This window comes from Pangasianodon hypophthalmus, chromosome 30 (assembly GCF_027358585.1).
Source record: "Pangasianodon hypophthalmus isolate fPanHyp1 chromosome 30, fPanHyp1.pri, whole genome shotgun sequence".
In the NCBI taxonomy this organism is placed as follows: Eukaryota; Metazoa; Chordata; class Actinopteri; order Siluriformes; family Pangasiidae; genus Pangasianodon; species Pangasianodon hypophthalmus.
In genome coordinates, this window is record NC_069739.1 from 6,233,206 (window position 1) to 6,246,758 (window position 13,553).

Sequence of the window (13,553 nt, forward strand, 5' to 3'; positions counted from 1 at the left end):
AAATGAAAATAACTGTATGTTTAAGGATTTTTATTACACTGTCAACCTAAAGACATGATATTTTGAAAGGACAATCTACATACACATCATGAGCATTGCATTCAGATGAAAACAATTTGTTCATATGGAAATTAGGTGGAATTTTTTGGAAGGAAATAAAGAAAAAGCTCACCATAGACATCTAGCTCGTAAGATTTGTCGGCCGTTCCAGCCACGCTGGTCACTCTGCAGGTGTAGTGGCCAGCGTCGGACACCTGCACGCGGGAGATCTTCAGGAAGTGACCGCGGTCTACGTACTGCGCCTGCCTGCTGGACAGAATCGCCTCATCGTTCTTATACCAGGTGATGGCGGGGAGGGGCACGCCGCGCACCTCACACTCCAGAGTAACTGGGTTATGCAGAAGAGCCGTCACCTCTGAGGTCACGTTCCCTCCCTTTATACTGGGTGGCACTAAGAGGAAAAATGAAGATCAGAATTACAGTTACCAGAATTCTGCTCTATCTAATAATAATAATTCATGAGATTAGCTGACAATAGTATTTTCTTGAGAGTTATGAATAATTAGCAATAATTAGCAATGCTTATCCGCAAGCTTTCAAGTATTCTTTTAGATATTATATAAGAGAATTGAAAATTTGTTTTTGGCCCAACAATGTCAATGGCTAAGTGTGACTGAAACCAGGTGGCAAAATATACTGAACTGTACTGGGTTGCTAGTGATCCATGACCTCATTTAACCCTCCCCACGCCCATTTAATTTGCCCATTGGCAAAATTGTAAACAGATTTCTGGTGGATAATTAATTGTCAAAATTGGCTGTGGTCTCTGGGTGGGAAGGATGGCGTTATTCTCTCTGCCCTATCAATTTCAGTGACACTAACCAATTATGGCATCCATGAGCTCACGCGTGCACTTTACTCTGAGTGTGTTACGCTGCCCTGTGATGCAGCATGAACAGCAGTTTAAAAAAAGGCATAGCGTCTAGTGAGAGAGAATTGGAAGGTGACCAGATTGGGGAGAAAATGGGTGGGAAAATACTTCAATTAGCTGTGAACATAAATGTGTAACACAATATCACAAAATATAATTTATAAGTAGTTTGTTGTACAATTTTAGCATAATCTGTGACACCTAAGTAATCAAATATATAGTTAATTTATTCTATTGCTATTATAAATAAAATATGTTGACAGTTTTACACTACCCTGGCAGTCTGTAGGTTATTTTGTGTTATATATGAGTGTTTGTATTTGAGGGTTTAATACATTACTAATTGAATAAAAGAGTCACAAAATCTCTCTGAGTTGTTATTGGGAGAGAGATAAACACAAACCGTAGACACTGAGGTTGAAGTCTCTGGACTGCTTTCCTGCAGAGTTGGTGATGCTGCACTGGTAGCGTGCCTGATCCCCTAATCGAGCGCTCTTTATTTTTAACACCTGGCCACGATCCAATACTTCGATGTTGGGGTCTCCCAGAAACAACAGCCTAAAACAAAGAAGGGAAAGTCAGAGAAAACAAAAGAGTACAGAGTGCAGATTGGGGGTTTTGACCGGAACACAGCAATAAGAACTTTACAGGAAATTTGTTGGGGCAACTCACTTCCTGTCTTTGTACCACTGGATTGTGGGAAAGGGCACACCTTCGACCTTACACTCCAAGCTGATCTCCTGATTCAGGACAGCATAGGGGTCACGTGACCCGCCGCTTCCAATAATGCTAGGAGGAACTGGCAAAGAAAACATGAGCAAAGCTTATTATCTGGCATGTAGAGGCTGATAATCAATTAAATCATATATTATGGTATTCAATGTTTACAATTTTATTATGGATATTTTAAAATGATTGGCACTGCACCTGAATTCCATTTATCTAAGCTAACAGTGTTTTAACACTTGGTCTGAATACTTGAGTCTGCACTTAGGACTGATTCTGGACTCATTTGGGGAAGGGGATCATTCTAAAATCTGAGCAAATTACAGTGCTTCAGTGTTAAAGCGATGAATGTAGTGAGGGAACTGTGATAATAACTGAAATGGTGATAAAAGCTTAAGCAATCGTTGTGATAGAGACACTCCATCAACAGGAGCCTAATTACTACATTTCACAAACCTAATTATTGAGTTTCAACATTGCAACATAGATTTTGACCATTTACCGTTATACTAGACTCACCCAGGACATCTAGATGAAAGTCTTTCTCAGTACTTCCTGCGACATTGATGGCTTTGCAGCTGTAGCGGCCTGCATCTCCTGTAGCGGCCTTGAGCAATCTTAGCGTCTTCCCTCTCTGCAGGATCTGCACATTATTGCTGGCATCCACCTAAACAAACCATATGTATATCAATATGTATAATTAATATGTTATTATATGTTCACTGATGTCCAAGATATACTCTGTAATGAAATTCCGAGTTGACATATTTGGTGTTCAACTTCTATCATCAATATCATCTCTACCTAAAGAGAGAGAGATGCAGCAGTGCTTTAATCCTTTAGTCTGTCCAGCTCTCTCGTGTTCTCGTCTGTACACCCTCCATCACGCTCGTCACCTTGCAGATCGCTAACTAGCCGAGCCGAGTCTCTGTGTCGTATAGCTGGACTGCATTCTCTGACATTGAGTCTGTCATTTGCTTCAATGTCTAGACCAGCGGTGCTCACACTTCTATGACAAGAGATCTACTTTTTCTTATTATTATTATGGTAAGAGCCACCATGTAAAATATGCACATATATTCTAAATTTGGAGTTTGAGAAATTATTTTGAGAGATTTGTTTTTTTATTCAAATAATGTTATGCAATCTGTTTTCATTCAAAGAAATCACAAAAGTGGTCGTGTGGTCGAGCACGTGGTCGAGTGTCAGCGGTGGACGGAGAGTGCGTGGTTGAACCAGCAGGTAACGCGTGATGATTCTCACCTACGTCTTATTACCGCCAGTCTACTTATGTGTGTCTCTTTGTGAGTTCAGTAACTGCCATAATCAGAGAGAGAGAGTGTGTGATATAGTTGGTGGAGCTTGTTAGACACACATTCGCACCAACACGCAACGAAGCGTGAAAGTGAACTTGACAGAGCGAGAGCGAAAGTCCGGGACAGACCCGTTTCGGTTGAGTTGTTTTGGGTTTGTTGAGTATTTGAAAGTGCGAACTGAATAAACGCAACCCCGGAGCTCAGCAAACATTTACACCTGTCTCCCAAGTCTTCCTCCACACTCTCACACTCCGGGGTTCTACATTGACCTACTAAGAAGATCGACCAGTGGTTCGTCGATCGTTGATTGTTGAATTTTTCTTTAATATGATGTTAGACTTCACTGAAACGTTTCTCCTAATAAAAGTCACTATTTTCACAAAAATACAGCACCAACCCACAAATTATCACCAGAATCACTAAATACATCACAAATATTTCAATCTAAACATATTTAATGTGTTTCAGGGTGGCCATTTCCTTTGAGAACACTGCACATCTGCTGTGTAATTGATGGACGGACAATTCGTACTACGTCAAATTCTAAACAAACACGTCCTGCTCTCTGGCAACTTGCACACCAAGACAGGAAATGGTGTACTGACTCATTTTTAACATGAACAAAGGTTTTTTTCTGTCTTTGTTCAGATAGTTCAATATGGAATAACCAATTAAAAACAGCTAACAATTTCATAATTCTCAGTTCAACATGGAGCTTGAAGATCCCTTGCTGTTTGTTCGTTGTTTGCTAATAAGGGAGCGCTAGCATTTACAGCAAATTTCTGTTGTATGAAATCCATTTGGTCTATAAGAGTGTTTTCTCATCCTCTGAATTTCTTACTTTGAAATGTTTCTTTTAAGAACTACTATTGTAGCAGTAATATAAAATGATTAATATAAATTACAAGTTTACAAGTTATATTTTAAGAGTTGCAATGTGTCATTTTAGTTAGCACTGAGTAAATCAAGTGAAGTTGTCATATATTAGCATACAAAAATTTTTTATTGTGTGTGTACAGTCATTGCCTGTACCAGCGTCAGGTTTCTATATGCATCTGAATGAGAAAACATCTGATCCACCATGATTTGAAATTTCCTAGCATGCCTTTTTATGGTGCACACTTTTTCCTAAGAATGAAAAAGGACATTTTATGAGGAACACTGTTTATATACTTTCACGGGAGTGAAGAGCTTTTCTGGGAATGATAAGAATTTTATTTCTTGTAATTTTTTTTGTCTTATTCCATTTGATCCCTGCACGATCCAATAGTGGGGATGTGATTAAATTTAGAGTGTGCACTGGAAATCTACTGAGCTACAGCTAAACTCCTGGCCAAAAAAGCTGCATCAATGCTTCTTTTCCATTACTCCATAGACTGTTATATTTTACACCACAATGCTGTTTCTGTTTGATATTGACACTTTCTAATATACTGCGTCATGCTGTTATCAGTGATTATTCTACTAGCACAATGCTACAGTATGAAGTTTCTTATTCCTCATATAACTAAATGAACGAGTGAATGGTGGAAGGTTACACACCGGTATGCCATCTTTAAACCATGTGATGACTGGTGGAGGTGTGCCAGTGACATCACACACCAAACTGGTGGGCTGGTTCATCACCACTGAGACGTTTGATGGCAGGCTACCATCACGCACATCAGGGGGCACTGAAAAGGACGAAAAACATCGGAAATAAAGATACTTTTAGACTGAAAATCTGAGATATTAGACTTATCTTAGACTTTTTAGACTGAAAATCTGAGATAAAAACTCAAATGTTCTCTGTGATTTATAGTTATTTGAACTGTTGTCTTTACAACTTTTCTGCCATTCCCTGTTGCACATTTCAGCAATGTTTTTGATACTGTAATCCTTGACATTAGCTCAAGCCCTTTCTAATGATTTATTAATGTAATGAACTATTTATTCCTACATATCAGAACTAATAGTTATTACTGATTTTGTAATTACTAACATGGTTTGATTTACCATTGACTTTCAGCTGGTACTTTTTCTCAGTGCTGCCGGCGTCATTGGCGGCTATGCAGGTGTATTCTCCATTGTCCAGCGGTGACACTGAGGCTAGGATGAGCAGGGTGCCGTCCTCCAAGATGGACACGCCGGGTTCATTCCCTGTCAGTTCCTGACCATTCCTAAACCACTTAATTACTGGCTGAGGCAAACCTGCATGATCAGAGAATGTGATATACAGCAGCACTCAAAACACACAGCTCTGTGCTATGCTGAAGTGTGGGGGATGCTAGGTTACCTTTGGCGGGGCAGGGAAACGCGATGCGCTGATTTGCCACTCTCTCTTGCAGTGGGCTGTTGAAAGGGGGTTCAGAGACCTCCACTACAGGGGGAACTATAGGACCATACAACAGTTATATGCACAACAGCTTTAGCTCTGCTTTTCACTCATTCAATCTTTTAGCATCAATATGTAGTTACAGTACACTACATGTGAAAACACACTTTGTGGACAATGTGTGACCAGGAACTGTTTTTGAAAGGCCTATGAAATGTCTTTGTTGCAATATTTCCATAAAAATTCTGCATTGACTGTATGTCTAAACATTACCAGGCACTAGACTTTCTCTTGCTAAAGTGTGCAAGTGCAAACACTGCATATAGGATTTTTGGTTTAAAGCAGTGGTTTTTAAACAGGAGACACCAAATTGGCCACATAAAAATCTCAGAGGTTGTGTCTCTACTTAGTAATTTTTCATGTAGTCAATAACCTAAGAGATATAGCAGATGCTATTACAGCTCAGTATGAGTAAATATATGCCAACCAATAATAATTCACATGCATTCTACATCCATTTAAAGGGTTACCTGAGTCATTGTTTGAAAAAGTGTTGGAGGACCGCTTTATCAAACAGAATTCTAAATCTAGTGCAAAAAGGGCAAGTAACATTTCTGGAGAATTGAAACTTTTTATAGGCATTTATAAGTGAATTGCAATATGTTAAATAAGAGAAGTCCTTCATGGCATTAACTTCACAGGAAAAATTCATCTGTCAGTGTTAGTATTGGAGACCTACTGGAGAGTTTATTGTGTTTCGTTTTCTTACTCCAACATTCCCAACTAAGGATGCATTTATACTGATACTGTTATTAGTCCAATACCGTTCTCGTTAATAAAATACCCCAACATCCGACATCAGGTAATACGTAAGCATACTAATTACGTGCTAATTAACAAATGATACAAACGAACCGTGATCTGAAGGTATTTCATGATTAATGATCAAAGCAAAGCAGATTACAAACTGTGCACTGTGAAAATATCCGATCTATCACATGATGGCATCTTCCTACAAGACAAGTAACCTGATAAAAACATTTCAAATATAAAACTTAGCATGAGGAGTTCACTGCTGGCGGCACACAACAGCAACCAAAGATGTCTACAGACAACACCAGGTGAGTTAAAATTACAGCTCTTGAACAGCATGTTGATCTTGATGATCAGCCACTGCCAAGCACTGACACTGCCTCACCTTGTACCTGCAGCTGAATATTGGCCTGGTCCTGTCCTACAACATTGCTGGCCACGCAAGTGTAAACTCCCTCATCAGTTAGTGCCACCTGTTGGACAGTCAGTGTTCCATCTGGGGAGAGACTGTAGTGAGCCCCGTCTGCCACCAGGGCCGTGCTGTCCTTCTTCCAGCTCACAGAGGGCTGGGGGACTCCCTGCGCTACGCAGGGCAGGTCTATGGAATGCTCCACCTGGACCTTCATCACGCGTGGACCCGGCAGGATACGTGGAGGCACTGAGGAAGGAAATCAGCCAACAAAACCACAGACACAATAAGATGAATTTACAATGAATTTAAAACAGAAAACAGAAAGCTTATGAAGATGAGTTGAGGTTACGGGTTGAATTAAATGTTTAAGCTCACACGTTGATTTTGAGCTGCGAGTATCGAAGGTTAGCGCTTATCTCCTTTGCTGTACAACAGATCTCCATTTTATTTAAAATATTTCTTAAAACTGATTGTCTTGTCACACTAGTAATGTCCTAACGTCCTGAGTGCAACAGACCTGTATATTTTGGCGGGGGAAGAATTTGGGGTCAAGCCGAGTCTTTTAGTTTTTATGTGTAGAGAGTAAAATACTGAATAATTTGAAATAAATTTTGCAGATTCTCACAGACAGTGTGTGAGAAAATAAGCTAAGAAATATGAAGTGAGAGTATCGGTGTAGCGACTCCCACTTCACATTTCTTATTCTTATTTTCTCACACACTGTCTGTGTGTATCTGCAAAATTAGATCTTTCTCTAACAAGTCAAACCACGTCATGTTTCATGGCTTTGCTTTCTGTGATTTCGATGTCTGACCTCCTTGCTTTTCTTTTTCTAAATCACTATAATCTAAACCATTCCAAAAACTCGCGCTTAATTGTAGAGACACGAAGTGAAAAACATTCTCAGGCATCACAACCGTGGCTCCTTAAATGTACATGCTCACACATGCAGACGCAGCACTTACTATCTGTGTGTTACACAGGGGGAAAAATGATTCGAAATTCCATTCAAATAAAAGGGAAAAAAAACATTTGTGACTGCTATAATCATTAGAAGAATTTAAAGCAATATATGTCTATGAAAATGAGTAACTGACTAAAAACTGAGGCAGATCCCTTAGGATGGACAACAGCAGGACTCCATTTGGAATTACAGCTATGTCAGTGTAATAAACTATTACCTTCGAGCTCAGCAGGATCTGATTCTGATTGGCAGTTTTATGAGTAGCACAAGTCAGCTGTTACCTGTAGCTGACCAGTTGAATCAGGTTCTGCAATGGACAATAGACCTTTATATTTTATATATTCTGCTGCAATGAGATTAACAGCCTTCACCAGGGGCCTCATTTATCAACCGTGCGTATACACAGTTTTATGCGTGATCCGTACAGATGCACATTTCTATGCGTAAAATGTGATTTATCCAAGTATTCATGTGCGTGAGCACGTGTGTATACGGTGGATATAAAACATCTACACACACTTATTGAAATTGCAGGTTTTGATGATGTCATATGAATCCAGAAATAAAGATAAAATCATGCCAAACAGTTTTCCATGTTTAATGTGACCTTGAAAGATAAAATCAGCTAATTAGTCACAAAAATAATTCAATTAAAAAAACCTACAACACCCTGGTTGGATAAGTGTGCACACCTTCCATACTTAATGTTTTGTGGTAGCACCCTGCATTTATTAAAGCAGTACGTCTTGGTGAACAAGTCTTCCTCAGCTTCAGCTTTCGGACACAGGGCATTAGTTTTTGTGCCAAAAATACGATATTTGAAGCTAGTCATTATCCCATCTATGTGAAATAATGTGGAATAAAGCCCCAAAGTATGATGCTGCCATCACCATGCTTCACAGTAGGTATGGTGTTCTTTGAATGATCTATGTTGTCTTAATACCAAACATGTCTCATGTCTTTTTTTTTTTGCAAAATTTAGACAGGCTTGGATGCTGTTTGCTTCCTTCTTGCCACCCTATCCCATAGTTTCCAGAATAGTGGCAAGGAGTGACCACTACCTACCAGAAATTCTAGTAGGTTCTTTACTGTTGCTGTAGGCCTCTTGGTAACCTCCCTGATATGTTTTCTCCATGTCTTTGGAGGGTCAATGTCCCTGTGGTGTCACATTTTCTCCATGTATTGATGAGAGTCTTCATAGTGCACCATGATACATCCAATGCCCTTGATATTCTTTAATAACTTTCTCCTGATCTGCAGCTTTCAACAATAAGATTCCACAGATTTGTCAGCTACTTATAGACCATGGCTATCCCAGGAGGATGCAATCACAAACAGCTGATTTTTATTTGGGGATCAATTTCATTGATGTTTTTTTTTGCTACTTACCTTTGGACATGATACAGTACCTATATAAAAAGGATGTGCACACTTATGCAACCAGGGTGTAGTAGGTTTGTTAATTTCAACTATTTTCAACTAAAACTACAAAAAATGTGTTAATATGCTTCTGTATATTTGAGCATTTCTCCATTCTTCAGTTACTCTTGGGTCTTTTCTCAAAGACTCAGCTGCAAACAATCACTGCGGAAGACCAAGCCAAAACAAATCCAGAAACCTAATCGTCTCTAAAGATTTCTCCAACAAATGACCCTTTGTGGAGTTACCTCATGCTACTGCTCTTACAGAGGCAGTGCAGATTTTACATTAAGAGGGGTGGATTTGTGACACACAGCTGTTTGGACCGCCTAATCTAAGCCCTGCTGCTAAGTGCATACTGATGGGCAAATGCCTCAGTGCTTCGTGGATTGGCTAATACATGTCACCCTTGTTAGCACTCAGGAATACCTGCTTGTTCAATCCAATATCCAGTAAGCAGACACAGATCAAGAGCTTCAATTAATCTTAACTTCAAACATTAGAATGGGGAAAAATGTGATCTCAGTAAATTTGATCGTGGCATGGTTGATGGTACCTGTAATCTGGTTTGAGTATTTCAGAAACTGCTGATCTGCTGAAAGATTTTCTAGAGTTTATACAGAATGGTGTAAAAAAAAAACATCCACTGAGCAGCAGTTCTGTGGTTGGAAACACCTTGTTGATTAGAGAGATCAGAGGAGAATGGCCAGAAAGGCTATGCTAACTCAAATAACACTCTTTACAACCATGGTGAGCAGAAAGGCATCTCAGAATCTCAGAAACTAGACAGTTGAAGATTGGGAAAATCCAGGTGATGTTTTTTTCCAATCTTCAACTGTTAAATTAAGTACAATTTGTTTATTTTAGGGGTTAACCTAATATATGATTCTGATACATATAAACTATATTATTATGCAATTCAGAAGAACTATCTTAGAAGAACTATCATATTATGCCTAGAGAAGCCATGTGGACACTCATTGCACCTGTAAATGTAAAAGTTAACATTGCTAACACGCTTTTGTAAACAATGCTGTTGCAGGCCTTACCGTAGACGCTGAGTCTGATAGATTGGCTGAAGTTGCCAGCGATGTTGGTGGCCACACACAGGTATGTGCCGCTGTCTGTCACGCGTGTCTCTGTGATCTTCATTGAGCCTGAGGGCAGCTGAGTGTGTCTGTCAGACAGACAGGGGAGGCATGGGGGTGCCAGAAGTTAATGCACAGATTAGAGCAAACGCATAATTGTAGACACATGTACAGCCAGGGCCATGCTAAGCTTGATACACTACCTACAAAACCACAATATTCTGACAATCTTCCAGAAATTCCATATATGTGCTCTAAAGTGCCATGTCATTTTAATCCATAAGGCAATAAGTCAGGTCTTAAGGAATGTTAGAAATGCCACGTTCATGCCCTACAAAATCAGTGAACAATTTTTGCAAATGTATGTAAGTTTCTATGTTGAATAATAAATTGTATGATGTGTTGTTTCCACAAAAAGGGAAAGAAAAGGCCATGAAGCACAAATACTTTGTCAATTTTATAACACATCACACCACAAAGCTGCTGAATGACTGATTTTGTTTGGTCACAAGGTGTTGATTCACAGAAAGTAGTTCCTTCTGCAAGATTCATGTTAATGCGCTCATTCTAATCTATTATCATAAGCCATGGTAACAACTTACACAGGAACTTGTACGGCAGGCACTGTGTGTAATTTCTGATATGTCGAACTTTTCTGTGAGAAAATGTTTATTTAACATTTTCGGAAGGAGTCTCCAGTGTCAGCGCTTTATATTCAGCTGTAGGTTTTCCACCACAGGAAAGTCTTCAGGCCAGAGGAATTTATGCTTTCTGGTTTCTCATTAACATTAAGAGAGGAAATAAAGAGAGTCTTTGGGGAAGAGAGGTTTGGGGAAAGAGACTGTATATAGCTGCTCTACTGCAAGTGATAACAGGAACTAACTTGTCTTCATTAAACGTAACTATCCCTGGACAAGAAGCATGACGTGTTGTGCTTTAATGTAACTGCTGGCAAAATGCTGTGATATATACGTAATAGGAATAAAACACTTTGGGATGTGCTGTTATTGGAAAACAAATAACATCAGGGTGGTAACTAACAAATAACACACACCACTCATTGAGTCATTGAGTAATTTCCTATAACATCACACGCTGTTGTTCCTTAACAGTTTCTACATGTTTAGTACTAACATTGTAAGTAACTTTGAGTCGACTGAGCTCTCAAATTTCAACTTCAACACCCCCATCCCCCCAACCCCCAAACGAATCCCTAAAAACAGTTGGATAACCTGAAATCGCAGACAGTGTCTGTGTGTGGCGTACAGATGTGCATGTGTGTACATGTTTACCTGGGGGAATAAGGGGAGATGAGCTGCTTGTCTTTGGCCCAGGTGATGATGGGGGGTGGGACACTCTGCACATCACAGGGGAGAGTGACATCCTCACCCACCGTCACCGACATGTCTAACGGATCTCTTGATCCTGACTGATCTCCAACTCCACCACCACTCAGCCTGGGTCTCACTGAGCACACACATGCACAAGCGCGCACACACACACACACACACGCACACAAAATGATGACAAAACCAAAGACAGAATACCTCAAACCCATCCAGCCTACCCCCCAAAAAAGAATCTACTGTAGGTAAAGCAAAAGACCTGCTAAAAAATGTTTAGTGATTTTTTTAAACTGTTTTGCACTGGAGCTACAGTAAGGTCCAGAAATATTGGCGCCCTTGGTAAATATGAGTAAATGAGATTATTTAAAAAATATGGTTAATTAGCTTAATCTCACACTGAAAATATGAGTGAAATCTAACCTTTAACTGTAGTAAATTTATCCTAAGAAAATGGAAAAAAAAAAAAAAACTCTTAATGTCACAGTTATTGGCTAGAAATTCTTATGAACATACTGCAAGTGAATCCTGTTCCCATTTACGCTTTACTTCTTTTTACATCACCTGACTGTTTAAGAACTATTAATTGGTTATCCATGACTTTCTGTCTCAAGATCAAATTCCCTTCATCAGGGCTTCCGGGTTGTCAGTTAACATCGGAGAATTCAAAACGCCTCTACAATTCTCAATCGTGTAAAATGCATAAAGGTTGGAAAGTCTGCATTACTGTTTTTAGCTGTGACATACTTTTGTCCATTTTTATATAGATAATGTCATACCATGTTAAAAACTTCATGAGCAAATGAATTTACTTTTACTTTACTTAATATGGCTGGGTGATATGACAATAAAATATTGATGTTGTAGGAAATTATGTCACAATATGGTTTTCTGAGATATTGTTGATATCTTTAGTTTCTTTTTTTTTAATAAATTTACTTACAAACTGACAGCTGAATCGACACACTTAATCTTTAAAATTTTAAAATGTTACCTTTTTTTATAAATAAAATGACGTTTAAATATAATAAATAAGATCTTTGTAGACATATTATACAAATCATCAAACAATTTTTTTAATACAACTGTATTAATGTATTGTAATGTAATGTACAAACCTGTATATCCATATACATATCATGTATCATAGAAATGCCTTTGAGAATCGTGATATATTTTTTGTCATATCACTGTCATTAATTATATAAATTTCCTTTTTGGAAAAACATGGCCCATGTGGCACGCAGTTGCAAGACAGAAGAGAGAGAGAGAAAACAGAGACACATATGAGTCGAGGCTCTAACCGTAGACAGTGAGTTGGACCTTTCTGGAGCTGTATCCAGCTGCATTGGTGGCTGTGCACACAAACTCTCCGGATTCATTCCCCCCAGGGGACGCGATGTGCAGACTGCCGTCCTCCTCCAGAGAGAACGCTCCACTGCTCAGATCCAGCAGCTCTCCATGCTGTCACAACACACAGTAGTGTCCAAGGATTCAAACAGAAGCCACAAGAATAATTAGGTCCATGTTTCTTGTTCAAATCCTACAGAGACTGTTTTTACATTACTGTCCAATCAGAGCGATAAAGAAGTATCGGCTCCTGGCTGACACTACGATAACATTTATTAAAAAGAAAGACACCCTAGATTAATCTAAAGATTAAAAGAGACATTCATAAAAAAAAGCAAACAAGCAGTCAACGGAAAAGCAGAACCATTGTTTTATATGTTTATTCTAAAAGCAGTGAAACGATCTTGTGCATGATCCATCTACTGCCTCCAGCATTCATCAAACATACGCGGCGTTTACATTCACATTCTCCCGAAAGCCCTTGATTATCTGGATCAAGTGGCTTCAATTAAAGGTGGTAAACTTCAAGATAAATCTCCTGCTCCAGACAATGATTCTCCTAGCCTCCGTTTTGTATCAAGTTAATGAATGTGGTCTTTGTCCTGTGAGCAGGGTTGCCAGGACACTACACTGCAAAAAAATGACATCTTAGCAGGTGAAAACGTCAAATTTATCTAGTATTTCCTGTTATAAGATTAGAATCTTATTAAAAATCATATATAAGATTATTAAACATATGTGTAGACATTTCTACAAATTTTAAGCTTGAAATAGTTGTGCTCCATTGGCAAATGGAAAGAATAAGCAAAATGCCTGCCAATAGAACAGGGCAATTTATAGCTTAAGTAAACATATCTTTTAAAAAAAAAAAACAGGA

At 38.9% G+C, this 13,553-nt stretch overlaps 1 protein-coding gene across 2 annotated transcripts in view; it reads right to left on the reverse strand.

Moving 5' to 3' along the window:
* hmcn1 (hemicentin 1) overlaps nucleotides 1–13,553 on the reverse strand; it is a 101,464-nt gene that overhangs the window by 42,740 nt on the left and 45,171 nt on the right. For both annotated transcript variants that reach the window (XM_053231677.1, XM_026917968.3), the window contains exons 21-31: nucleotides 12,631–12,790; nucleotides 11,276–11,450; nucleotides 9,945–10,072; nucleotides 6,486–6,758; nucleotides 5,249–5,344; nucleotides 4,969–5,163; nucleotides 4,516–4,646; nucleotides 2,177–2,324; nucleotides 1,604–1,730; nucleotides 1,335–1,489; nucleotides 173–451 (exon numbers count right to left, since the gene is read on the reverse strand). In XM_053231677.1, coding sequence (XP_053087652.1) covers nucleotides 173–451; nucleotides 1,335–1,489; nucleotides 1,604–1,730; nucleotides 2,177–2,324; nucleotides 4,516–4,646; nucleotides 4,969–5,163; nucleotides 5,249–5,344; nucleotides 6,486–6,758; nucleotides 9,945–10,072; nucleotides 11,276–11,450; nucleotides 12,631–12,790 — 1,867 coding nt within the window. The remainder of the gene's footprint in view (nucleotides 1–172; nucleotides 452–1,334; nucleotides 1,490–1,603; nucleotides 1,731–2,176; nucleotides 2,325–4,515; nucleotides 4,647–4,968; nucleotides 5,164–5,248; nucleotides 5,345–6,485; nucleotides 6,759–9,944; nucleotides 10,073–11,275; nucleotides 11,451–12,630; nucleotides 12,791–13,553) is intronic.